General features: G+C 47.5%; 1 protein-coding gene and 1 pseudogene across 1 annotated transcript; both read left to right on the top strand.

Moving 5' to 3' along the window:
- LOC132501353 (hypoxanthine-guanine phosphoribosyltransferase-like) overlaps positions 1–6,843 on the top strand; it is a 35,972-nt pseudogene extending 29,129 nt beyond the window's left edge.
- Positions 6,844–8,056: 1,213 nt separating this feature from the next.
- On the top strand, positions 8,057–24,873 carry CD207 (CD207 molecule). The gene is given in 8 exon segments (XM_060116949.1): positions 8,057–8,090; positions 13,563–13,679; positions 15,039–15,204; positions 15,206–15,405; positions 15,997–16,148; positions 16,815–16,933; positions 17,418–17,566; positions 24,839–24,873. Coding segments are annotated over 8 exon segments (972 nt in total).
- Positions 24,874–25,038: the final 165 nt, after the last annotated feature.

Below are 25,038 nucleotides of genomic sequence, written 5' to 3'. Positions count from 1 at the left end.
TTTATTGAAGTCTTTATCCATTTACTGGCCTAAGGAGGAAGGAGTAGGGATAGGATTACTAGTATCACTGGCCACATTTATTGAGGGGGTCTGGAATCCCTGGAAAGCCAGGATTCCATCATATCTATCACTCCGTCCTACAGAATTGCAAGGAGGACCAGATTCACACCCATAGTAAAAATATTACTCTAAGCAGCACAGTCCTGCTGTGCCCAGCCAAAGGTAATAGTGCCATCTATGGGTCACTGGAGGTGAGAGCATCCGTGTAATTGTAATAACACAACGGGAATAGCAGTGGCGGGGCCCTCAGGAAAAGGATTCCATGTTCTTCCTGTTGACTAACGAGAAGTGAACTCTACAGTGACATGATCTTTGTTTAATGACCAGACGTGTGAAAGAAACACAAGAGATGGACGGACCTATATGTGAGCCTGAATGTGAATTAAGGAAGGGGAAAGATCAAGCTTGTGGATGTCTGTGTCCTACAAAAGCAGAGCTAAAGGCTTCCTTTCCAGAATATGACCAAAAACCAAAAACCAAAAACCAAAACCAAAAAAAAAACTGGTGGAAATGGGGTTTGTAGTTGTGTGAGCAGAGGCAGTGGATCACAGCTTAGGGACAAGTTTAGGGCTGGATGCAATCAAATACAGCCTGGGAAGTCAAGTCTGTGTGTCTCAGTTACTTAATGATACCCAACACTTGCTTACCGAGTGCCAGACTTCCTCAAAACATGTATTAACTCATTAACTCTCAGAGCAATCCTATGAGGTAGATGCTATCTTAGCTCCCATTATATAGGAGGGAACTGAGGCACAGGGAGGTTAGGTAACTTGCCCAAAGGTACACAGCATGAGGAAACCAAGTTTGCAGCTCCAGCACTGTCCTGTGTTTCTGACATCTGCCCCAGCACCTGCTGTACATCCTTCTAAATGCACTACGTGTTCCCTGCCCTCCAAAATGCAGCATGAGGAGCATAAAGTAAGCATTTATTGGTGGTTTTGATTAAAGTGTTCATCACCACAATAGCACTAATACAGCACCGGGTTCAGAGGCTGCTGAGAGGTGGCCCTCAGCTGCCAGGTCATTTGGGGTTCTTGAGTCTACTTTTTTTTTTTTTTTTTTTTTTTTTTGCCGTATGCGGGCCTCTCACTGTTGTGGCCTCTCCCGTTGCAGAGCACAGGCTCCGGACGCGCAGGCTCAGCAGCCATGGCTCACGGGCCCACCCGCTCCGCGGCATGGGGGATCTTCCTGGACCGGGGCACGAACCTGTGTCCCCTGCATCGGCAGGCAGACTCTCAACCGCCGCGCCACCAGGGAAGCCCCCAGATTTATGTTTTAAAATCCCATGATGCAGCTTATTTCTTCCCATATACCCGGCAAATGTCCCCAGTCCCCTGGAGTTGCCACACCCATGGAAAGGATTTTTATTCCTTGTAGCATGTAGCTGTTCCCCCACTCATCTCTCTGGTGGCCAAACATGGGGCCTTTGTGGTCCCTGTGGTTCTTGTCCCTGGGAAAGTACCCAGGAACCAGGGGGTTTCCCTGTCAGTCACCGTCTCCTGAGAAGATGACCATACATCACACCAAGAAAAGGGAACCCTGCCCACATCAGGCAGTTATGGTTGTGGAGGCAGCCAGGTCTCCTGTGGCCAGGGAGGAGGAATGGTTCATTCTGGAATTTACAGAGAGAACTTGCAACAAGCAATAGCACTTTCTTGGTGGAAATTGGTATAAATGGACAAATAAGTTCTTGGAATAGAGGATCTCCAAGAGGAACAGGGACTCGTTTCTTCCATTTTATACTGAGTCTTTGCATCTTTTCCCCACTCTGAGTCTCCCTGATGGCATTTGACAGTACCCCTGACGTTCTGTCCCAAACCTACATCGGAATCCCCTCCTCTCCTTCCTGGAGAGCAAGCTTGGAAAAAACCACATAATTGGATAGATTGGGGCCATAGCTGGAAAATACTACTTGTCCCTTATGATGTGCTGGCATTTGGACCTTATTGGCTCTCAAGAGCCTATCATGTGCATATCTTCCCAACTCTGCATTCAGTGACATCATGACCGTAACTTGAAATTGGCTAATGTAGGGATATTTACACAATGGTAATTAGCAAATATTACAAAGGAGGGTTCCCCTCTAGAAACAAAGGACCAGTTGTTAAACATCTATGAGCACATCCCTGCATATTCCATTTGCTTGAAATTCTCTTCTACCCTTCTTTTCCCCCATATTGAGGTTTCTCAGCACTTTCTTTTTCTCCTGTACTAGTGAACTTAACCTTGAGAATAGGTTTAACCTTGAGCATGGGGCTCATAAAAAGATCTTGTAAACTTAAGGAGAAAATATTCCCTCCCGTAAAACTATAGGAAAGCAGACCTATTTAAAGTGAGTTCTGATAAAGAGGTATATTGAGAATATTCACAAAGAGCTTTAGTTTTATTCTCCTGCCAGTGGGAAGACTTGTTGAAAGTGTATAATCCTGCTCTGTTTTCATATAACAAAGGAGTCTTTTAAGATGCCTGGACTTCAGAGATTGTTATGTACTGTGAAGTGTAGCCTTTAACCCTTAAAAGTCCATAATTCTGATTGGTTGTCACTCAATAGTTTGATGTCCTGATAACAATATTTACACTGATATATATTTTTTTTTTCTGAGTGCATAACTTGCAAGTTTTTAAGTTAGTCCAGAAAAGAGCCTTTGGCATTTCCTTGCCTACTTCCATGCATACTAAATTCCTTATTCAAAGGGTCTGAGAGCATATGAAATTTACAGGATCACTTTGGATCATAGGGCTACTACAAGTAGGTGGTCTCAGGGCTGCCTGTCCATTTCCTTGTCTTTGATGAATTTCCTCTTTCATTCTCCTCTATGCTATTGTAAATACTCGGTCTGCCTTTCAGTTCCCCGTATGCAGTTCCAAGCAGATACTCTTTCTTAGTTCCAGCAAATGATCTTTTCCTCCTACTTCATCAAACAACCATAAAAGAGTGAGAGATAAATAGTCACAGAGAACCTTACAGACGGTTTTCTAGGAGCTGACTAGCTAACCAAACCCACTTCCACCCAACCGAAATGAAAAGAACAAAATGAATAAAGTAGCCAAAAGTCACACCAGCAGTGCTGAGACAAGGAAGGCAAAGAACTTTGAAAAATGTTATCTGGAGGCAACAGATAATTGAATGAGATTATATAATCCAACATGATTCTACTGCAGAGTGATGGTAGGGCAAAAGGAAGCCACACAACATTCTGAAAAATTGTATTAATCCTGCTACACTCTATACAAAACCCACTATCCAGTCCTGTTAATTCTGTTCCTAGATATATCTGGAATCCTCTCAATTTCTCTGCATATCCATATTTTTAATATCAAGGAAAGTTACTCATGTGGATTATTTTTGTCCATATGATTATTGAACTCTCTTATCAATGTATGTAAGTCTTCCAGATGCTTCTTTCATATTTCATAGGTAAAAAAAAAGTCATGCAAATAAAAACTTTGTCTTCTCTTAAAAAAAAGTTAGGACTTACATTAAAACTGAAAAATGTTGACTGACAGATATAAAGGAAATAGAGAAACTTCATGTGCATCTAGGTATGAAGACTTTTTTTTTTTTTTTTTTTTTTTTTTGCGGTACGCGGGCCTCTCACTGTTGTGGCCTCTCCCATTGCGGAGCACAGACTCTGGATGCGCAGGCTCAGCGTCCATGGCTCACGGGCCCAGCCGCTCCGTGGCATGTGGGATCCTCCCGGACCGGGGCACGAACCTGTGTCCCCTGCATCGGCAGGCGGACTCTCAACCACTGCGCCACCAGGGAAGCCCTGAAGACTATTTTTAAGGACACCAAATCTTCCCAAATTATTTTACAGCTTTACTAAAATTACTGAATTTACTAAAATTGAGCTTTACTTACACTCTTTTATTTATTTATTTATTTTTGGCTGCGTTGCGTCTTTGTTGCTGTGCGCAGGCTTTCTCTAGTTGTGGCGAGAGGGGGCTACTCCTCGTTGCAGTGCGCGGGCTTCTCATTGCGGTGGTTTCTCTTGTTGTGGAACACGGGCTCTAGGCACACGGGCTTCAGTAGCTGTGGCACGCAGAGCTCAGTAGTTGTGGCTCGCGGTCTCTAGAGCGCAGGCTCAGTAGTGGTGGCGCACGGGTTTAGCTGCCCCGCGGCATGAGGGATCTTCCCCGACCAGAGATCGAACCTGTGTCCCCTGCATTGGCAGGCGGATTCTTAACCACTGTGCCACCAGGGAAGTCCACACTTCTTTTTTTTACTTACACTCTTCATAGGACTTTGTTTTTGTAACTTGCCAAAAGTTAATTTGAAAAAACAAGTTAAGGATGGCTAAGAAAATTTTAATTAATAAAAAGGTTAAAAAAGGGGACCTGTCATATTTTAAGATATTTTGTAAAGCAGTTATTAGTTTGGTAATATTGACAGAATTAAAAGATGACTGAAACAAAATAGACCCTTAACAGACGCCCGAATAAAACAGTTTATAAATGTCAAACAAAGGAAACATCTGAAATTAATGAGGAAGGTACAGATTATTCAACAGAATGGTGCTGATATTCTCTGCTTAGCATGGACACCTGTGAAGAGGCCATGAGTCTTTGTGAGATTAAACTGGGAAGGTGGCAAGACTTCAGAGCAAACTAGAACTTGGAAATCTGAGGAAACTGCAGTCTCTCTGAATCTTCCTTTCATGGCTTTAGGCCAGGGTTTGTCAGAGTGAGAAGTGTCATCCATCATGTAAGCATAAAAGAAAAGCAGTAATGGAAACTTCTGATATAAACAATGTTAAACAGCTTTTCTATTTTTTTGTGCTGCACGGCTTGTGGGATCCTAGTTCTCCGACCAGGGATCAAACTCAGGCCGTTGGTAGTGAAAGCACAGAGTCCTACCCACTGGACCACCAGGGAATTCTCTAAACAGCTTTTCTTAACATAGGATGTCTCAGAATCTTTAATATGCTCACAGTTACCATGAATCTCTAAAAAGGCACACAGCATGGAATATTTACCAAACTTATTTAATCTTGGAACCCTTTTTGGGCAGAGCATATTTCTGGACTAGTGTCCCATGCAACACACTTTGGGAAAACTGTGTCAGTCAATAGGAAAGGAGCTATCTCTTTTTTTTTTTTTAGCAGATATTCATTTTTAATTATTATTTATTCATTTATTCATTTTTGGCTGCATTGGGTCTTCATTTCTGTGTGAGGGCTTTCTCCAGTTGCGGCAAGTGGGGGCCACTCTTCATCGCGGTGCGCGGGCCTCTCACTATTGTGGCCTCTCTTGTTGCGGAGCACAGGCTCCAGCAGTTGTGGCTCACGGGCCCAGTTGCTCCGCGGCATGTGGGATCTTCCCAGACCAGGGCTCGAACCTGTGTCCCCTGCATCGGCAGGCAGACTCTCAGCCACTGTGCCACCAGGGAAGCCCGGAGCTATCTTGGTGGATATGTCACTCAGGGTTCTTGATTGGATTTACAAGCCCATGTCTGCATAATTTAAGCATAAAAAGAATTTATTGGGAAGGGAACCCCTTGCTCTCAGACTCAATGGGAAGACTTGGAAAATGGGGCAGGATCAAGGAAGGTTGGCCATCAGAGAAGACTCCGGATATGTCCCCTGAAGAACCTCCGATATCTCTGAGACTGTGCATTACTGTCTCAGTCACGCAGTGGTGGCATCTGATTCACTCTGGTGAGAAGTTCTGGGTGTGTTTTTGATTTTCTGGGCACGTGTTCGGTGTTCCATGTGTGTGACCGACAGGCGGTAGGCCACTCTTCTCAAGGCCCCGTGCACACACTTGCAACCCAAGAGCACTTAGGCTACAGAGTCTTGAGGTTTGTTTTTTGGCCACAAGGTGGCTCACTTTTCTTTTCCATTTCTGGTTCAAGACTCTTAACTCTGGACCAATGCTGCCAGACATTTTCATTCAACAATCAGCCTGCACTCCAGCACGCCAGCCAGCTCCGTTGTGGTGACCCGCAGCCCCAGCGTCTTGGGACTGGACATACCAAGATGACCAATACGCGGTCTTACACAAACAGCCTTAGAGCATCTCTATAAAGGCGCCTCATGGGTTGATTATAACAATCTCAGACTTCTAGAAGTTTGGGCTTTTAAGGAATCACTTAACTCTTTTTGGTGATTTTTTCCCCCTACTGTTAGATGAGAGAAACTATTTGGATTTGAGGTTAGTGATAATGAGCCAGGTTATGACCTAGATTCATTTTGTATACCTAATCATTATGCTGAGGATTTGGAAAAGGTATTTATTCCTCCTGGACTAATTATGGACAGGACTGAATGGATTGCTTGAGATGTGATGAAGGAAATGGGAGGCCATCACATCGTGGCCCTCTGCGTGCTCAAGGGGGGCTATAAATTCTTTGCTGACCTGCTGGATTACATCAAAGTACTGAACAGAAATAGTGATAGATGCATTCCTATGACTGTAGACTTTATCAGACTGACAAGCTACTGTAATGACCAGCCAACAGGCAACATAAAAAGTAATTGGTGGAGATGATCTCTTAACTTTCACTGGAAAAGATGTCTTGATTGTTGAAGATATAATTGACACTGGCAAAACAATGCAAACCTTGCTTTCCTTGGTCAAGCAGCATAATCCAAAGATGGTCAAGGTTGCAAACTTGCTGGTGACAAGGACCCCTCGAAGTGTTGGATATAGGCTGACTTTGTTGGATTCGAAATTCCAGACAAGTTTGTTGTAGGATATGCTCATGACGATAATGAATACTTCAGGGATTTGAATCATGTTTTTGTCATTAGTGAAACTGGAAAAGCAAAATACGAAGCCTAAGATGAGAGTTCAAGTTTGGAAACATCTGGAGTCCCATTGAAATCACCAGTAAAGTTGTCAAATGTTCTAGATCTGTGGCCAGCTGCTTAGTAGAGCTTATTGCATGTACTTTCTAAGAATTTTATCTGTTTTGTATTTTAGCAATGTCAGTTGCTTCATTCCAGAACTCTTTATTTGCTCTATGAGCCTAGTCTATAGGCTCAGTTCCCTTTGGGTGGATTGTTGTTTGACTCGTGAATGAAAAATCTCTTAAACCACACCACTATTGAATGAAAATATTGAAATTGTATCTGTAAGAAACGTTTAAAGAGAAGAATATATTAGTTTTTTAGTTGGTATTTTAATTTTTGTATATTCAGAAAAGAACAGAAGTGATTGAATATTGTTAATTATACCACTATGTGTTTAGAAAAGTAAGAAGCAGTCAGTTTCATATCAGTGATAGCACTTAGAGGTATCATTATGTTGGATAAACCATATGTCCTGGAGATATTTTAGTAGGTTTCAGTAGTATTAACTGTATGTTCCTGCTTGTTCTGATTATTTCTGTTGAATCTTTGTCAATGGTTCCTTTTAAATACAGATCAGTATGTTCCAAAAATGTACCACTTTTTGAATTCTTCAATGTAAAAATCCTTAAAATAAAGTCTGTCTCTTTAAAAGAAAAAACAAACAAACAAACAAAAAAACCCAAGCATCCAGGCTGGGCAACTCTTTTTTCTTTTAAGTCTATTTTCCTTCTTTCTTTCTTCTTTCTTTCTTTCTTTTCTTTCTTTCTTACTTTCTTTCTTTCTTACTTTCATGTTTTTATTGAAGTAAGTTGCTGTACAATATCATCTAAATTACAGGTATACAATATAGTGATTCACAATATTTAAAGGTTATACTCCATTTATAGTTATTATAAAATATTGTCTATATTTCCCAGATGTACAATATATCCTTGTAGCTTATTTTATACCTAAAAGTTTGTCCCTCTTAATCTCCTACCCCTATATTGCCTCTCCCCTCTCCCCACTGGTAACCACTAGTTTGTTCCCTATATCTGTGAGTCTGCTTCTTTCTTGTCATATTCCCTAGTTTGTTGCATTTTTTAGATTCCACATATAAGTGATAACATACAGTATTTCAGCCTGGGCAACTCTTGTTATGTGGCACTAAGCAAGATACTTCCACATAGCGTTGTCTCACTTGACTTGAACTGGCATAGGCGATGGAGGGGTCCACAGATCACCCACCCAACTGGGGTGTGGCAGAGCCAGAATGCCATCCCAGGACTCATGTTTGTCTACTGGATAGGTGGTTTTCAACCCTGGCTGCATGTGACTCACCTCAAGAATTAACAAAGATACTGATGCTTGAGCCCCAACCCATACCAATTACGTCCGAATCTCTGGGGGTAGGGTGCTGCATCTTTACAAACATGCTCTGAGGGTGAGGACCACTGCAATAGGTCTTAGACACGTAGCTCTCCTTCTCCTCCGCCCCGCCCAGGGAAGGGAGCTCTGGGCAAGGGCAGTGTGAGCACGTAGTTCTCCTGTAGTTAAGAGTCAGATATATTGTGAGAAACAGATCAATTTGCAGGAAATGAAAACATGTTCCTATATCTCTGTACTATGTTTTAAATAAAAGTAGTTTGGAAAAATGTCATGTATTACACCATTTCAAACTACATTTTTCTTTTGTCTCTGCTTTAGGCTTAATCAGGGATATATTTTATTTTTCTTACGTGCAAGGTGCCAAGAATTATGCAGAGAGAATTGCAGTCCCCTACAGGGCAGGAACCATGGCCCTTCTGTGCAAGGCTGAGTTCTCAGCATCCAGCACAGAGCTTGGCACACAGAGGGCACTTGACAAGTTACACTGGATGGATAAATGGATGCCTGAGTGGATGAATGAGAGGCAAGACCATCCACTTCTCTGGGGATATTCCCATTTGAAATATGATGGAAGACACTCATTATAAGTGTTCTAGATCAAAGCAGCAGCTGAAAGGATATCTCTAGAGAGCAGCAGGAAGCAAATGAAAGTTCAAGGTTCTATTAGGGAGACTGACCCAGCTAAAGGGCCAGCTGGAGAGCTTAGTGGGGGACAGAAGTTTGTAACCTTAGCAAGATGGGAAAAGAAACTAAAAGCGAACGATTGCAGGTGAGAGCAGTTATCTCATTTACTTTCTGAAAAGAGCAAAGTGGAATTATTTGGAAAAGAAACCTGTAGTTAAGGTTGAAAAAGCAAGTTGGAGGGAACCATCCACATCCTCGGTGTATAAAATGAACGGTGTTATGATTCGTCAGAACGTGGACATATGTTGGGATTTGATAATTTCTTGGCTTAATGACTTTAGTTTCGTGGAGGACGAATGTCCCACTGTGGCATTGGAGATATTGTCATGGGATTTTGGGTTTTTGGAGGTCCTGTTCTTTTTTGTGGGTTTGAGCACAGGTTTGAGTAGTACATGCAGCACAAAAAAGTCCCATTAAGACAGAACTGGACACTTGCTGGGTTTTACTTACTCTGGGCACTGGGAACTTGACTCCAATGGCCAAGCAGGATCCATGAGGTCAAGGACTAAATGATTATTATTACAAGTTATTTATGCATTATGCATGGAAGTGAAAGGTCGGCTCTCATTCCACAATCCCCCGGTTCTGGGGGAGGGGTCCCTGGGCAGGAGCCGTGGGAATCCACTCACCTGGATTTCTTTCTATAATGAATATCATTAATAAAGAAATAAAAGATACAAAAGGAAACTATGCATACTTTTCCCAAGAGCCCTGTGTTACTTTCCTGCCATGAATTTGCCCTCTCACTAAGGACACAGGCAAGGGCTCTTTGACCCGGATAGTTCAGAGCAGCCTCCTCTGCCTGGCACACAGTGATCCTTCCATGCAGCCAGGTGGCTCCCCCATATCCATACCACATTATTTATGATGGTACCAGACTTAACTGCCTGCTCACTGAGGTCTAGCCCATTGTCACTGTGCCAGAGAAACATTGCCCTCACACAATGTTCTAGAAAAGGGGAACTCATTCCCAGGGTCAAGGGAGAGCTGAGGAGGCCCCCTGTGGTCTTGGGAAAGTCTTCCCTTCTCCCTGGGATGATGGATGCCATGTTTTCCCAAGAGAAGCACTGTTTCTGAGGGCAGGGTCCATGGTTTTCTTTCTCTTTGCTGCTGGTGCAGAGCAGGCATTCTAGAGGAAAGGATGGCTGAAGGGCCCCACGTACCATTTCTTTCTTCTTGGTTTCTCTGCCCTATCCCCTGTTTCCAGGGCACACATCCAGAGTGGCATGGAATCCTTTGGTTATCTGGGATCTGCTGGTCGAATACGGCGTCACATTATATACAGGAGTCCCCTGGGAAGCCTGTGGATCAGTCTGACCAGCTGTCCTAACTGTCTCCTTTCTCATCTCATTCTCCCCTCCCCTCCATTCCTCCCATCCTCTCCAACCCCTCTTCCTGGTTTGTTGTCTACTTTAGTTTCCTCTGTGCCTTGGATGGAGGGACTTGGATCACCACTCCTTGGAGATGACCCCCAGCTCTGCTGGGGCATTTCAAACAGCCCGGGTCTCTTTTCCACTCCCATTGATTATGCCTATGGTCTACCTCCAAGCATAAGGAGAGTCCCAACCAGAGAAGGGGAGAGTGGCCAAACTGTTTCCTTCTTACATCCTTATCCAGAGGAGGCCTTAGCACCCCAGGAGCATGGCAGTGGGGCAACAGAAAAATGAGCACTGACTTCCCTCTCTCTCATCACAGCAGTGATTTTTGGTCACTCTAGATCTGGCCCAAAGTTCCTCCTCTGTTTGGAAGAGTGGGGATCTCCTAAATGTCTGGGAGAATTGTCCTCCTTCCTGGCTGGAAAGTAAGGCTGAGGCACCCACCTCCCACTTGGTCTTTTCTCCTCTGGGCTGTCAGGTTAGGGGTCACATAGAGCACCCAGAGGGATGCATGGGAGACTGCTCAGGAAATACCTGCGGATAAGCATGGCCAGAGGAAAATAGCTAATGACCCACATCTTCCCTGCAAAGTGGGAAATGTAACTCCTCATGGTCGGGACTTTTACAGAAACCATCTCTAAACCCCAGAGGGCCCACAGGATTGTGGTTGCTTCTTGCCTATCTTCCTCATGCTGGATCAGCCTTTTGTCCAGCTATCAGCAGAACACCTACCTGAAGCCTCCATTCCCATCACTTGGAGTAAATGCCCCCCAAGCCCAGTCCCACCTTACGCAGTGAGTCCCGTCCCAGCTTGGCGAGGCTTCCAGATCCTTTCCTGGGTCCACTGGGAGGGCACATGGGCATTCTACCAATCACTCATGCTATATAACAGCAGAGGTTGGGGAAAGTCAACTTTTCAACAGAGAGGGAAGGGGACAGACATTCCAAGGTGGTATGTGGCAGCTGCTCTGCCTCAAATGCCTCAGGAGGAGACCAGAACCCCAGTGGTGCTTTCTACCAAGAATCCAAAGTAACTCGCATTCTTCTCCATCCCCAGGCCCTGGGACGTGGATGTGAGGCCAGGAACCAGGAGCAGAAGGTCTGAGGTGATCCTGGGATTAGGCTGGGTAACAAGCGTGAGAGCCCAGAAACAGAACATTCTGACTCCTTCTGAGCCCTGGTAGAACCAAGGCTCTTCAACTAGGTGAGCGGCTTTAAGAGAACAGGCACGGTTATAAATGTTCAGAGACTGGCAGTGAATTAGGAGTGAGACCTTCAGTCTGTGGGATTAGCTAACGTCAAAGCTTAGAACAGACAGCAGGCCTGGACGTTATGTGGGTAGGGAGGAAATGAGACAGGATGAATACAACACCATCCTTGTGACCCAGCTTCCTTCCCAACACTTGGAAAGTGTGGTGTGGAGTCCTCTCTGGTTTCCCTCAACCAGTCAGAGAAATAACTCTAGTCTGAGGCCTATTCGGCCTGGAGAGGGGAGCAGCAACGGGTCTGTAAGCACAATGAACCAGTCAGAGGGGCAGGTGGGATCCTCTCAAATATCAAAGGCAGTAGAAGCCTCTGCAAGTAAAGGTAGCTATTTCCTTAGCCCTGATCATTTAGCCTCCAACCTTGGTCCCTGACACCAACCTGTCATCCAGCTCCACTGGCTAAGGGTCAGTGAAGCCAGGTCAGGGTTCTAGTCCTGTGGCCAGAGTTGTTATGCATTTTTGGGTAAGGTTTAAAACCACACCTGCCTCATGCCTTTATTATGGGAATGAATGAGAACTGCTGGAGGCCATAGAAAGATGCAGTAGCTTCTAGAAGACAGATTCCAGTCCACAGACTGGAATCTCAGAGTTGAGTCATGATCAGCCATCAACTATTCCATTCACTTCTCTTTCATCCATTCATCCATCTTCCATACATCCACCCATCCATCCATCCGTCCATCCAATTATCTGGACTGAGTTCCTTCTTTTTCTCCTTTCCTCCCTCTCTTCCTCTCTTCCCTCCTCTCTTTCCTACCTTCCAAGAAATATTTGTTTAGAATCTGTTATATACCAGGTTTCTCAGATTTGGCAGATTTCTTCAAGGTGTCAGAAGCTTCCCAGGAGAAAACTTAGTCCCTCATGGAGCCCCAAATCAGCTCCTCTCTGCCCTGAGCATCTCCCATGAATGAAAGAGCAGCTCGTGGTCTGATATTGCTGAGCCACCCACATTGTCTGAGACCCTCACAAATGCAGGAAGCAGAGAGGAGAAGCCAAATCTTACATTTACAGTTTGAATCTCCAAGCCCCATTTTATAGAGGGATATTATACCATCTAAGATGCCCTAAACAGAAGTAGAATATTTTATTGCAGTGGTCTCCTTACTGGTCTCCCTGCTTCCAGACTCCCCACACCCTGATCTCTGCTCCTCACCACAATCAGATTGATTTTTCTTCAGTGTTCCTGTCCTTCTCTCTCTCCTGCCTAAAGTCCTTCACTGGTTCCACATCACCTATAAGCCAGAGTTCAAGCTCCTTAACACAACCCAAAAGGATCTTTATGATCTGACCCCAGGTGCCTCCTTAGCCCAAGCCCTCCCTGCTCAGGTCATATATTGATACTCTATACTCCAACAGTGCCAAACTACCTATAATTTGCCAGGCACTCCATACTTTCCAATATGCTAATCCCTCTACCTGGAACTTCTTAAAATGACTCCAGTCTCTGTACTTCCCTTGAACTGTACATATTCTTCTATCGTTATGCTTATCACCCTGTATTGTAATTTATTTGCTCAGGTCTGTCTTTCTTACCAGATGGTGAGCCCTTTGAGTACAAGGACTGTGAGTTATTCAGCTTTGTGTCTCAGTCCTAGCACAGTGCGTGGTATCTAGAAGACATTCAATATGTATTTGTGGGGTGAATGGATGGCAGGATGGAAGATGGATGAGAGCCGTCTTATAAGAGAAAAAGCTTAGCCTGAGGACAGGGTAGTTAAAGTGCCCATGTAATAGACCCCCGGAGAAGATGACAAATGGCCTCTTCCTGAAAGCTCAGGCCCTTGAGGAGAGGACCGAGCTGTAGCCTAGGTGCTTAAGCCAGGAATGGGGAACTTTGGGATAACACAATGACTTCTGGGGGTCACTTCCCTTTTCCTCTAGATAAGAGGACTTTGGGGAGAGAGCTGGCCGGGAGCACCTGTGCCACGAGGGTTATGGTGCAGAATCTGCTCAGGGCTCTGTGCCCAAACCCACAGTTTGCTGGTCCAACGAACATTCTCCTTTTCTTCCTGCAGAGCCTCCTCCCAAGACGCGTCCATCTCTGGTTCTGGGAAGACTTCTCACAGTCTGTGCTGCAGTCATCTTCCTCTTGCTGGTCCTGGTCGCCTCCGTCCTGCTGCAGGCCATTCTCTGTAAGTCCTCAGCTTCCATCTGGGCTCCATCCTTCCCCATGGCCAGTCAGCTCCCTCTCTCCCCGGCTCTCTGGTGGTCTCTCCTGCCTCTGGCTTTTTCATTTGTCTTGTTTCCCCTCTTTCCAAGTGCAGTCAGAGAGTCCCCTCCCACCTCCACCCCCCCCGCCCCGCCCCCTCCCCGTCCCCAGTAAGATCAGCTGCTGCTCCTTCCTTTCCAATTCTGGGGAGATTTTCCTGACAGGGATCAGCATGCTTGTGCTCTAGGACACGCTCTTTTGTCCCCAAGAAATGTTCGCCCATCTTCATCCTGTGTCATTTTCTCCTTCCTCTCTGAGTTTCGTGTCCATTTGATTGAGAGCCTTGTGGGTAGCCCCCAACAGTGAGTATGATGTTTCCTGACCCCACAAGGGATGGTGTCCCAACTGTATCCTTAGCCCCAACTGACTAGATGGAGAACCTGGCCAACAGGTTAGGGTTAGTGTTAGGGATCACTGCCCCCCCCACCACAGGACCCCTTCTCTTCACTCTCCTGCTCCCACAAAGATCATGTCAAGGGAGGCTTCCTGCTTCTTCATTGGATGTGTGATGTATCTTTCTCCCTCTTCTGTCTTTGCCAAGCCTCATGGCCTCTGCTGCTTCTTCCTCTCATTAGGTCTCCAGAAAGCAGGTGGAGGGAACATCTGCACTCTCCCTTCAAGGCCTCAGGATATATTTGGTCTTGGACTTGGAGGGTCTGAGCAGAGTCTCCTCTGCTTTGAGCCCACTTGGCTTACTTTTGGTTTCCTCTATGGCACCTAAGCCTGTGGCCTGAACAGAGTGTGACAGGGGGTGGGACAAGGGAAGAGAAGAAGTGGTTTCGTAATTCTCCCTTTTTGTATTCTCTGGAGAAGAGATCACCTCCAGATTAGAAGTCTGCATAGGCTCTCCCTTCCATAGCCGCGAGGGGCTTATGGGCAGTCATAAGCCGTGCGGCCCAGAGGGACATGGGAAGTATGACAAAGGGGTGTTTGAAGGCATCCCTTTACCAAATGCGCCGTGAACAGGCAAAGAAAATTTAGAACTGGGTTCTAACCCCCTCTTCTGCTTACCTGTGAGAGCCTCTAACAGAGAGTCCATGTTTTGTCGATCTTTGCGTGATCTGCCTCTCCCAGAGTTCCTGGTGCATGAAAGGTGCCCATCGCATGTTTGTTGAATGAATACATTATGAATGAGTGGAGGGTAGGCAACTGCTCCTTGGGTTGGGTCCTTGGGAAGCTTGAGCCCATCCCTTCCCTCCCCTTCCTTTTATTACCCTGGCAACAGCCCCACTCCAGTCCCTGGGGATCCCCTTGGCTGACCTCTTGACTTTCTCATATCCAGATCCCTGGTTTATGGGCACAATATCAGATGTCAAGACCAATGCCCGGTTGCTGAAAGGTCATGTGGACAACATCAACACCCTGAGTTCTGAAATAAAGAGGAATAGAGGTGGCGTGGCAGCAGCTGGTATTCAGGTCCAGATGGTGAATGCCAGCCTGGATCGTGTGCATCCGGAGGTTGGAAACCAGCATGAAGGAAGCCAGTGCATGGCTGCAGATGCTAACAAGTAGTTGGGAAGAAGTTGATAAGTTCAATGCCTAAATCCCGGAGCTAAAAAGAGATTTGGATAAAGCCAATGCTTTAAACGCAAAGGTCCGGGGACTCCAGAGAGCTTTGGAGAATATCAGCCAGTTGTTCCAACAGCAAAGTAAGTGACTCAGAAAAGAATGTTGCAAGTTGACCAGTGGCCCGTGGGACCTTGCCAGTCTTAGGCATGACACCACTGGGCTGGTGTGTGTGGAGGAAGCGGGAGAGGAGCAGGGCAGCCATGGCTGGAAGGTTAAGAAGAGAGGGCTCAGCACTGGGTTTGGGGAGGGCTTAGGGGCTGTTCAGGAGAGACGGCACTAGGGACCGGCCAGGGTTCCCACACCAAGGCATAGAATATGAAGGCATTAGGAAGTCTCTTTGTCCTGATCCAAAGCCAGCCATTTTCCATTAGTCTCTACCCAGGGGCTCAGACACTTGTGATGGCCAATGGAAAATTACTCCTCCCCACGAGAGAGACAGATTCTTGATTCAGCCTCTCTCAGTCTCCCCTCTCTGAGCCCAGAGACTCCACCAATCTCAGTCAGACTTTCAGGATCTGAGCGAATGTCCCCAAGCTCCTACACAAGGACCCAAAGACCCCAGAGCCCAGCCCCATTCACTCTGTCTCTGGGATCTCACTCAAGTATCCCCACCTAGCCAGCACCAGAGAAATCAGGAACACCAGAGTACGTATTTCACTCTTGTTCTCCAGATGACATCCTACAGATGGTTTCTCAAGGCTGGAAGTACTTCAGGGGGAACTTCTATTACTTTTCTCAAGTCACAAGGACCTGGTACAGTGCCCAGAAGTTCTGCTTGTCCAGGGATTCACACCTGACCTCAGTCACCTCAGAGAGTGAACAGGTGAGTGCTGTCCTGTGGGCTCTAGGAAGGGAGTGTATTGGTAGCTGTATCAGGCAGGATGGGCAAGATTATGCTGCGGTGACAAAAATCCCCAAATATCAGTAATTCTTCAGAATTACTTCTCACTTGTACACTGCATGTCCAATGAGGGCCAGCAAGGGGTTCTGCTCACTGTGGTTACTCAGGGCTTAGGTCAAAGGAGATTTCATCTCAACATATGTTTCCACAATTGCTGAGGTGAGAAAAGGGAACATGGCACATTGTGTGTTGGCTCTTAAAGCTTCTGCTGGAAGCAACGGACATCCCTTCAGCTCACATTTCATTGGCCAAAAAAATGATGCAGTATTTGTAGCTTCAAAGAGGGCAGGGTAGTACAATCTTTCCATGTGCCCAGAAAATAGAAATATTTGTGAATAGCATTAATGACACTGTCTGACCCAAGAAGTCCCCTACCTGGTTAGGCAGAATATTGAACAAGCTCCTTTCATCTGGAGGTGGGCTAGCAGAGCAGGTGAGATCACGGGCTCTGGAGTCAGAGTCTAGACTCCTAACCCTGTGTCTGTGGGTTCACGGGCTGTCACTGAGGATGGGTGAAGAACACCCAGAGAGACAGATGCTCCAACTCGGAGTCGTTGCAGCACCTCTGCTCATTCTGTCTCTCTGCAGGAGTTTCTCTACAGGACTGCAGGTGGACTTCTCTACTGGATCGGCCTGAGCAAAGCAGGGAGTGAGGGGTACTGGTACTGGGTGGATGACTTGCTGTTCAACAAGGTCCGGAGTGTGAAGTAAGCCCCGAGAACCCTCCTTCCCAGACTGGCTTTCTTGGGCCAGGGCCAGGGCATGAAGAGTGGAGTGATAGTTCCTACTGACCACAGGGTTTGTGATTCTTCCCCATCATCCGGGGACAGCAGCATTGAACAGAGATCTAGCTGACCTCTGCCACTGATTGGCTGTGAAACTGGGGACAAATTCATGGCCTCTCGGTGCCCTCTGCGGTTTGGCAGCATGGCTGTCCACCCAGACATGGCAGGGACCTCGTTCTAAGTTTAGGTCTTTGCACTGTGGGTTCCTGTAGGGCCTTGAGAGTTGTGGGCTGGTGTGGCCCTAACTTGGGGGGTGATTGCAGGCTCAGAGGTTGACAGATCACTGGTCCCCTTCCTCTCAGGCATGGAAAAACTTGAGATGCTATCACCCGGCACCAAAGCTGGGGTTGAAATCTCTCAGTTATTCATTGGAAATATGTTTTTCTCTGTTTTTTTCCTTTGATAGGTTCTGGATTCCAGGTGAGCCCAACAACACTGGGAACAATGAACACTGTGCGGATATAAAGATGTCCCCACTGCAGTCATGGAATGATGCCTCCTGTGACAATGAATTTCTTTTTATCTGTAAACGACCCTACATCCCATCAGAACCATGTCAGGACTGGCCCCCAAGCTCAAACTTTAAACTCCAATGCTTGTTGAATTCAAGGAAATGTGGCTCTTTCCTTCATACTCCAGGGTGATTTTGAACCTTAATTTTTCTTGCTTCGAAATTGTCTTGAAGGCATCCGGGAGTCTATCTGCCTTGGCTAGGAGCTCTCTGACCCCACAGAGGCAGCTGAAACTGAAAGGAAATCTTGGGTTGAAATGGGAGCTGAGGGTGGAGAGGATTAGAAGTTCACTAATTCACCCAGTGAGGTGAATCAGAACCTGCAATCTGGGGCAGCACCCTGGGGCGTCCCATCCCTTCAGAGAAGCCTCATCTTCACTGCATGAAAGTTGCTTCGACTGCCCAAGCAATTGTCTGGAGGCTGAGACTCAGGGCTTTTCTGGTTGATTCCCCAGAATTCCCAGTTGCCTGCTGAGGTGGCTGTGTTCTCAGTGGGAAGAGCTCTGCTTTTTTTTTTTTTTTTTTTTGTGGTACGCGGGCCTCTTCCTGTTGTGGCCTCTCCCGTTGTGGAGCACAGTCGCTCTGGACGCGCAGGCTCAGCGGCCATGGCTCACGGGCCCAGCCGCTCCGTGGCATGTGGGATCTTCCCGGGCCGGGGCACGAACCCGTGTCCCCTGCATCGGCAGGCGGACTGTCAACCACTGCGCCACCAGGGAAGCCCAGAGCTCTCCTCTTGGTGACCCTGTTCATGCCATGTACCCATGGGCCCCTTCATCCACATCCTCTGAGATCTGAGACCCTTCCTCCCTGGGACGGGCTTGACTGGTTCAGATGTGGGGCTGACATGGGAATGTGTCTCCTTAGAGCAGGACCAGCGTCCATGCGCTTCTCCCTCCCCCTCACTCGCTAAACTCTGGGACCCGGTCTGTCTGCCGAGTCCTTCTGCCTCCCCTCCTCTTTCTCCTGCATCTCCTCTCTCCCCAGAGGGCAGGGGAAGGGGCCTTCAGTGAAGAGGGCACCTCTGAGCTTCATTAGAATAAAATGCTGCCTGGGAAGAGGCCAGTCTCTTTTGTTGTTTTCTTCCTGGGGGTACAGGTGAATGTGCGGGGAAGAACATCTGCTCTGCTGGACATGAAGTTCTGTGGTGTCCTCAGGAAGCAGTTGGGGGTTCAAAATTACAGAGAGTCGGAACGTTCCGGCCCCAGAAATGCCACAAAATATGAACAGTACTTATCTCTGGCTTTTACTGAAGTGCAGCAGGGCTAGGACTGCAGTGTCTCTGCAGTGTCACGACCCTCCTGGTGGTCTTTCCTCCCACGTGTTCATGGACCATCGTTTGTTCTCTGCCTTTGCTCCCGATGGGGAGACACATCAGGTTTCCCACTCTTCACAGAGACTGTGATCACAGACATCGGGTCCAAATCCCCCATCCAGGGGCCGAGGCAGGAATCCAGGCCCGCACCAGACAGGAGAGGAGCAGAGAGGAAGAAGAAAGGGTGCGGTGTGAGTGTGGGGTGGGCTCAGCAGGGCGGCCCTCCCCTCCTTGGGGGTCCTAGTTAGGTGCCCTCTTTAGGGTCCTGGGGAGGGGACGTTTTCCTTCAGTGACTGTGACCAGCAGCGTGGTGTTCTGGGTGCAAAGGGGTCGGGGCTAAGGTCAGGGACATTAGGAGGAATCTTGAAGGAACATGGGGAAACTGGGGTTTTTAAAATATGGTGATGGACAAGGGATGGACAGTCAGCGATGGGGTCCACGAGGGAGCATTTGTAGGCCAGCTCCAGGGACATCTGAGGTCTGAGGGGGCAGGGGCGTCAGGGAAGTGAAGACGCGCAAGTTCACAGGGGTGGACTGTGCGGGCATGGAAGACATCTATGTCTTCTCTAAGAAATACTTGGTTGTTCCTACTCTTCATAATTCGAAGTAGCAAGTTACGGGAGAATGTTATTTCTTCCCAGTGTCGGCTATGTGCTCATAGCACAAGCTGATGTAGAAATGAAATACAAGTTGTGGGCTCAAGGGCTGCCTCTAGGGAACTATCCCATTGTGTGTCCAAACATGACACTGCTCTCCATCTTGCTGTCACGCCTGGCGTGTTAGTCACCATGTCTGGGCTGCCATGCTGAGCAGCATGTGACCCTGCCCCATGCTCCAGCTTCTTGCCTGAGGTGGGCACTTGTCACCAGGGCAGCGGATTCAGAGGCTTGCATTGTAAGGCCTAAAATTTCACTTACTGCCATGATATTTTCTGAGGCTTACAGGGCCTCAAAAGCCTAACTTTGAGTTCCCCAGCTCTCACCAGATATGTCCCCCCACCTGGCCAATTCCCCTTAACTGGACCAGCTGCACTCCACCCAGTTTTTATTTTTATTTTTTCAATCATCTTTTCAAATTTTTTTCTAGTTTTATTATGATCAGAAAATTAGGTTCTGTACTTTTTTTTTTTTTTTTTTTTTTTTGTGGTACGCGGGCCTCTCACTGTTGTGGCCTCTCCCGCCGCAGAGCACAGGCTCCGGACGCGCAGGCTCAGAGGCCATGGTTCACGGGCCCAGCCGCTCCGTGGCATGTGGGATTTTCCCGGACCAGGGCACGAACCCGTGTCCCCTGCATCGGCAGGCGGACTCTCAACCACTGCGCCACCAGGGAAGCCCTCCACCCAGTTTTCAACCTACTGGGTTCCGCTAACCCGCCAGTCCAGAAACTGTTCAAACAAGCCAATCACATCCTCCTGCAGGAACCAGGGACACACTATCCTCTTGTTGTTGCAAAGCTGACCTCTTACGGCTCTTGCTGGTTCCCCCTCCTCCTGGGTGTAACCCCCGTGTGGCCCTGCATGGTATACAGTGTCCTCCTCCGGACTGTGACAGTATGTGACTAGTAAACTGCCGTGAGTATTATCTGCCCAGCGTCAGAAGTCATGTGTTTGGCCATCTTGTACTATTTGGGGCAGGAGATGCCTTCCTCACTGACTGAATGCATCCAGTCACAATTCATATGTTAAAACCCTAATCCCCACTGGGATGGTATTAGGAGATGGGACCTGTAGGAGGTAATTAAGTCACCAGGATGGAGCCCTCATGATAGGATTACTGCTCTTATAAGAAGAGACATGAGGGAATTCCCTGGTAGTCCAGTGGGTAAGACTCCATGCTCCCAATGCAGGGGGCCTGGGTTCCATCCCCGGTCAGAGAACTAGATCCTGCATGCCACAACGAAGATGCCACGGGCCACAACTAAGACCCGGTGCAGCCAAAGTAAATAACTAAATTTCTTTTTTTTTTTTTTTTTTGTAAAAGAAGAGACATGAGAGCTTGCCTCTCTCTGTCTGCTCTCCATCCTGTGAGTTTACAATGAGAAGACAGCCATCTGCAAACCAGGAACAGAGCCCTCACCAGGAACTGAGTCTGCCAGCATCCTGATCTTGGATTTCCCAGCCTCCAGAACTGTGAGAAAGAAATTTCTCTTGTGTAAGCCTCTTAGTCTGTGATTTTTTTGCTATAGCAGCCTGAATTGACTAAGACACTCACCACTGGGGCAAATAGGAAGCGATAAGAACAAGGCTGGCCAGGAATCTCTGGTTGGTACTGATGTGAAGGGATGAATGGGACTCTGACCACTTCTCTGGGAAAGAATTTGAACCTGGAAATACCCAGGGATTGAGGCAGTTAACAGAGAGAAGTTGAGTTGGAAGGGCCCTGAGTTAGAGAAAGGCTGGAGGGGCCACCATGGGGCACCTGCAGAAACCAAGAATAGGCAGAAGCTGTGAGGCAGAGAAGCAAAGCACACGAGGAATATATCTGGCAGAGAAAAGAGAATGTTGCGGAGGAGGGAATAGGCGAGACACAGAAGGGAGGGCAGCAGAGTGAAGGCCCAAGAGCCTGGCTGCTGAGGTTCCTGGAACCACCTCAGATGCAGCCCAGCCCTCCTGACACTCCTGGGTCCTGTGCACGTGTATCCTGCGATACGACCTGCCCCCATGACCCTGCCCATTACTTTTTCTGCAAACTGAAGGAGCCTGGGTCAGTAAGGATGTATTTTTATTTGGAGTCTGTGCCCCACCCTGTAACCAACCAGCGTAGCATGGCCAGGCCCTCCTCCCTTCAGGAAACTGGGACAGCTGCTGCTTTGCCTTGCCTTGGGACCTTGGCTCACTTACCCCCGCAGGCAGGGCTTACTTCTCCAGTGAGGTCACTACATGGGTACCTGCCCTTCTGCTGGCAATGGGTCCTTACCCAAGAAGTCCAGCATTGACAGAGCTTTAGTCCTTGTCTCAGGTCATGGACACGACAATATTTCTAATGAAATTCCAGGATTGTTTCCATTATAAGCTGGAAAGTTGGGAGCCAAGGATGGGTGAGAATTTTATCTCATCCAACTTGTGTATTTATTTTATTATAGTATTATATATTTTTTCTGATTCTGCAGGCTAACAATGATTGACATGCCTTCTCTGAATGCTGCAATGAAATGCTCTTGAAAAATCTATATTTTTGTATTTGAATACAAAGAAGAGGAGAAAAAATATTTGACCCACTCTTACTGATTGACTGATCCTAGCTCTTGTGAACAGGTACATGCTATAATATTTTATTTTCTGTTTTATGCTTTATTTGTCTATGCATCTATGTATCCATGTATCTATCTATCTATCTTCCTTCTTTCCCCTCCGTTCCTCCCTCCCTCTTCCTTCCTCCCTCCTTCCCTCCCTCTTTCTCCCTTCCTTCCTCCCTTCCCTCCTCTCTCCTCCTCTCCCCTCTCCTCCCCTCCCCTCTCCTCCCCTCCCCTCCTTCCCTCTCTCCCTTTCTTCCTTCCTTCCTTCCCTCCTCTCTCCTCCTCTCCCCTCTCCTCCCCTCCCCTCTCCTCCCCTCCCCTCCTTCCCTCTCTCCCTTTCTTCCTTCCTTCCTTCCTTCTTTCCTTCTTTCCTTCCCTCCCTCCCTCCCTCCTTCCCTCCCTCCTTCCTTCCTTCTTTCTTTTTTTCTCTTTCTCACATCATGCCACAAAGCTATCTCTCTCCAGCCTCGCCCTTGGCTGCCTCTGCTTTGGCGTTGATGCCAGGCAGACTCTCCCCAGTGGTGATCTGGGTAGCTCCAAGCTTAGAACCTCACAGCTCTGTAACTTCAGAGGAAAGAATTTCCCCTTTCCAATAGTTTCAACAAAAACCCAGCATTGGGTCACATGCTCAGCCCTGAAGCAGTAATGGAGGTCAGGGAGATGGGTTATGTTGATTGAGCCATAGGCTTAATCCTGGGAATTGGGTATGGGCTCAGCCTCACCCCTGCCAGAAGACTGAGCATGAGGCCAGGATGGTTCTCAAAACTAATCCCGGGAGAGATGCCTGAAGGAGGGAGACTGTTAGTTCACAGCTGCCCAGGGCCCTGCTTGCAGCCATGGGTCTCTTCCTTCCATCAAAACTGCGGGATCAGCCACTCCCAGCTGTTCACCCTGTGTTGTCAGGGGTTGATATGGCTGATCAAAAACTTCTGGGGTGTCTGAAGCTAAGGGTCTGCATCTCTAGGCGGACGGCCCTGTACCATTCAGTGGAGACAGGGACAACCAACCTGTGAGAGGTCCTGACCAATGAGTGGTTCTAAGTGTTAATGTATAAGATGTCCATTTGATTTTTTTCTGGCCAGAGAACAGAGAAACCTCTCGGCAAGGATTAGAAACGTCCTGGTGCTTCTTTCCTGCTGGCAGATTACGTTCTTGTGGGAGAAATAAGAGCTGGGAGCCTGGAGTGGGGAGGGGATTGGGCACAGGGAAGGGGGTGAGAGGAGGAGTCCTGTTGATCAAGCCTGGAGGACTGTGCCCCTTCCTGGCCAGACCTCGTCCTTCTAGCTGAGCAAGGGTTCTCCAAAGTTCTGCTTTTGAGGTTCTCTCAGCTTCTCAGGCCCAGGAGGAAACAGCTCCTGAGTGGGCTGACATGGGCCCTTCCTGTATGTGGGGAAACAGAAACCAAGGCAGGCACTTTCTTTTCTGCTGCTCCCCTGGGCCTCTTACAAGCCTCTTGGGGGGTACCTCTGGCAGCTCCCCTCCCACTTGGACACTCCTGGGGTCTCAGGCAGCGCTGTTACGGACTTCACATTTTCCTGTGTCCTCTCCTCTCTGCTCAGCTTTCAACTGGCAGGAGGTAGCAGGCTTGTGGATGGCGGATCTGTATTCTCCACACACATACACACACACACACACACCACACATATATACACACATACATACACATATAAACACATACACATACACACACATCACACACACCACAGCACACATAAACATACACACATACACATATACGCACACCACACACCGCACATAAACCTACACGTATACACACATACACACACCACACATATATACACACACATACACATATAAACATATACATATCATGCACACATATACTCATGCACACACACGTATACACATATACGCATACACATACATATATATCACACACATATACACATACACATAATCACGGATACGCATATCCATATATGCAATATATGGATACACAAATATACACATATACAAATATACACATACACACATATATCACACAATACACATATGCACATACACGCACATACACACACACACACACACACACACACTGCCATGGCACCATGAGCTGGGTGTAGGCAGGCACTCCCCTCCTCACCCTGCCGACGAGCTGTGCTCCCGGCTGGCTGTAGCTGCGTTGACAGTGGCCGTCCACGACACGGGCTCCTGCTGGACCTAAGCTGCTCTCCTGGCCTGGCCGCAGGACAAGGCATTTTCAGTGTGGCTTCTGCACCCCGGAAGCCGGACGGCGGGCTTCTCAGGTGGTGTTCGGGGCCCTATGGGAGGCTGACTCCAGCATTTGGGAAAACACTGTGGGAATAGGATGTAGGGACTGAAGGTGAAAATGGGAAAAGTCAACACAATTTGGATGGAACAAGCCACTTGCAAGGTAACTGACATCTCATAAATGGGCTGCTGGTGAGATAGGGGACAAAGACGTAATTAGATTTTCATGAGATAAAGAAAATGTGATCCATTTCCATAAGATTGTAACCCTCTGGACTGATGGGGAACGGAGGAGCGAGAATCTACCGTCATCCTCAGAACTGACTTCAGGAGGGCTGCCTTGACCAGCCATCGGGGTTACTGATTCTGTCCAGCTGGTCACCCCCATGGGGGTGGGGACTTGGGGCTGCACAGCTCCCCTGGGAAGGCTCACTCCTAGGTCTCGGCCCACAGGCAGCAGGAACCCCCTGACGCAGTGTTTGTTCCTCCTGGGAGTTACAGGTCTCACTGTAAAGCAGCACGTTGGCTTACCCCGCAGTTTCTTCTGAGTTAGTCCTGAACCTGATCAACTGAGGGGGGCACGGATGCAGTCAGCTTGAGGTGAGATCTTGGATTACGCTGGGTCCTCTTTGGTGTTTTCTGACATCACTTCTGACACTAGATGTGTGGTGTTTTCTGACATCAGCTGAGTGTCCTACAATTCAATTCAATTCTGACACTCACCCCTGGAGTTAGCAC

This window comes from Mesoplodon densirostris, chromosome 14 (genome assembly GCF_025265405.1).
Source record: "Mesoplodon densirostris isolate mMesDen1 chromosome 14, mMesDen1 primary haplotype, whole genome shotgun sequence".
Classification (NCBI taxonomy): Eukaryota; Metazoa; Chordata; class Mammalia; order Artiodactyla; family Ziphiidae; genus Mesoplodon; species Mesoplodon densirostris.
This window is presented reverse-complemented; position numbering and strand designations above follow the sequence as displayed.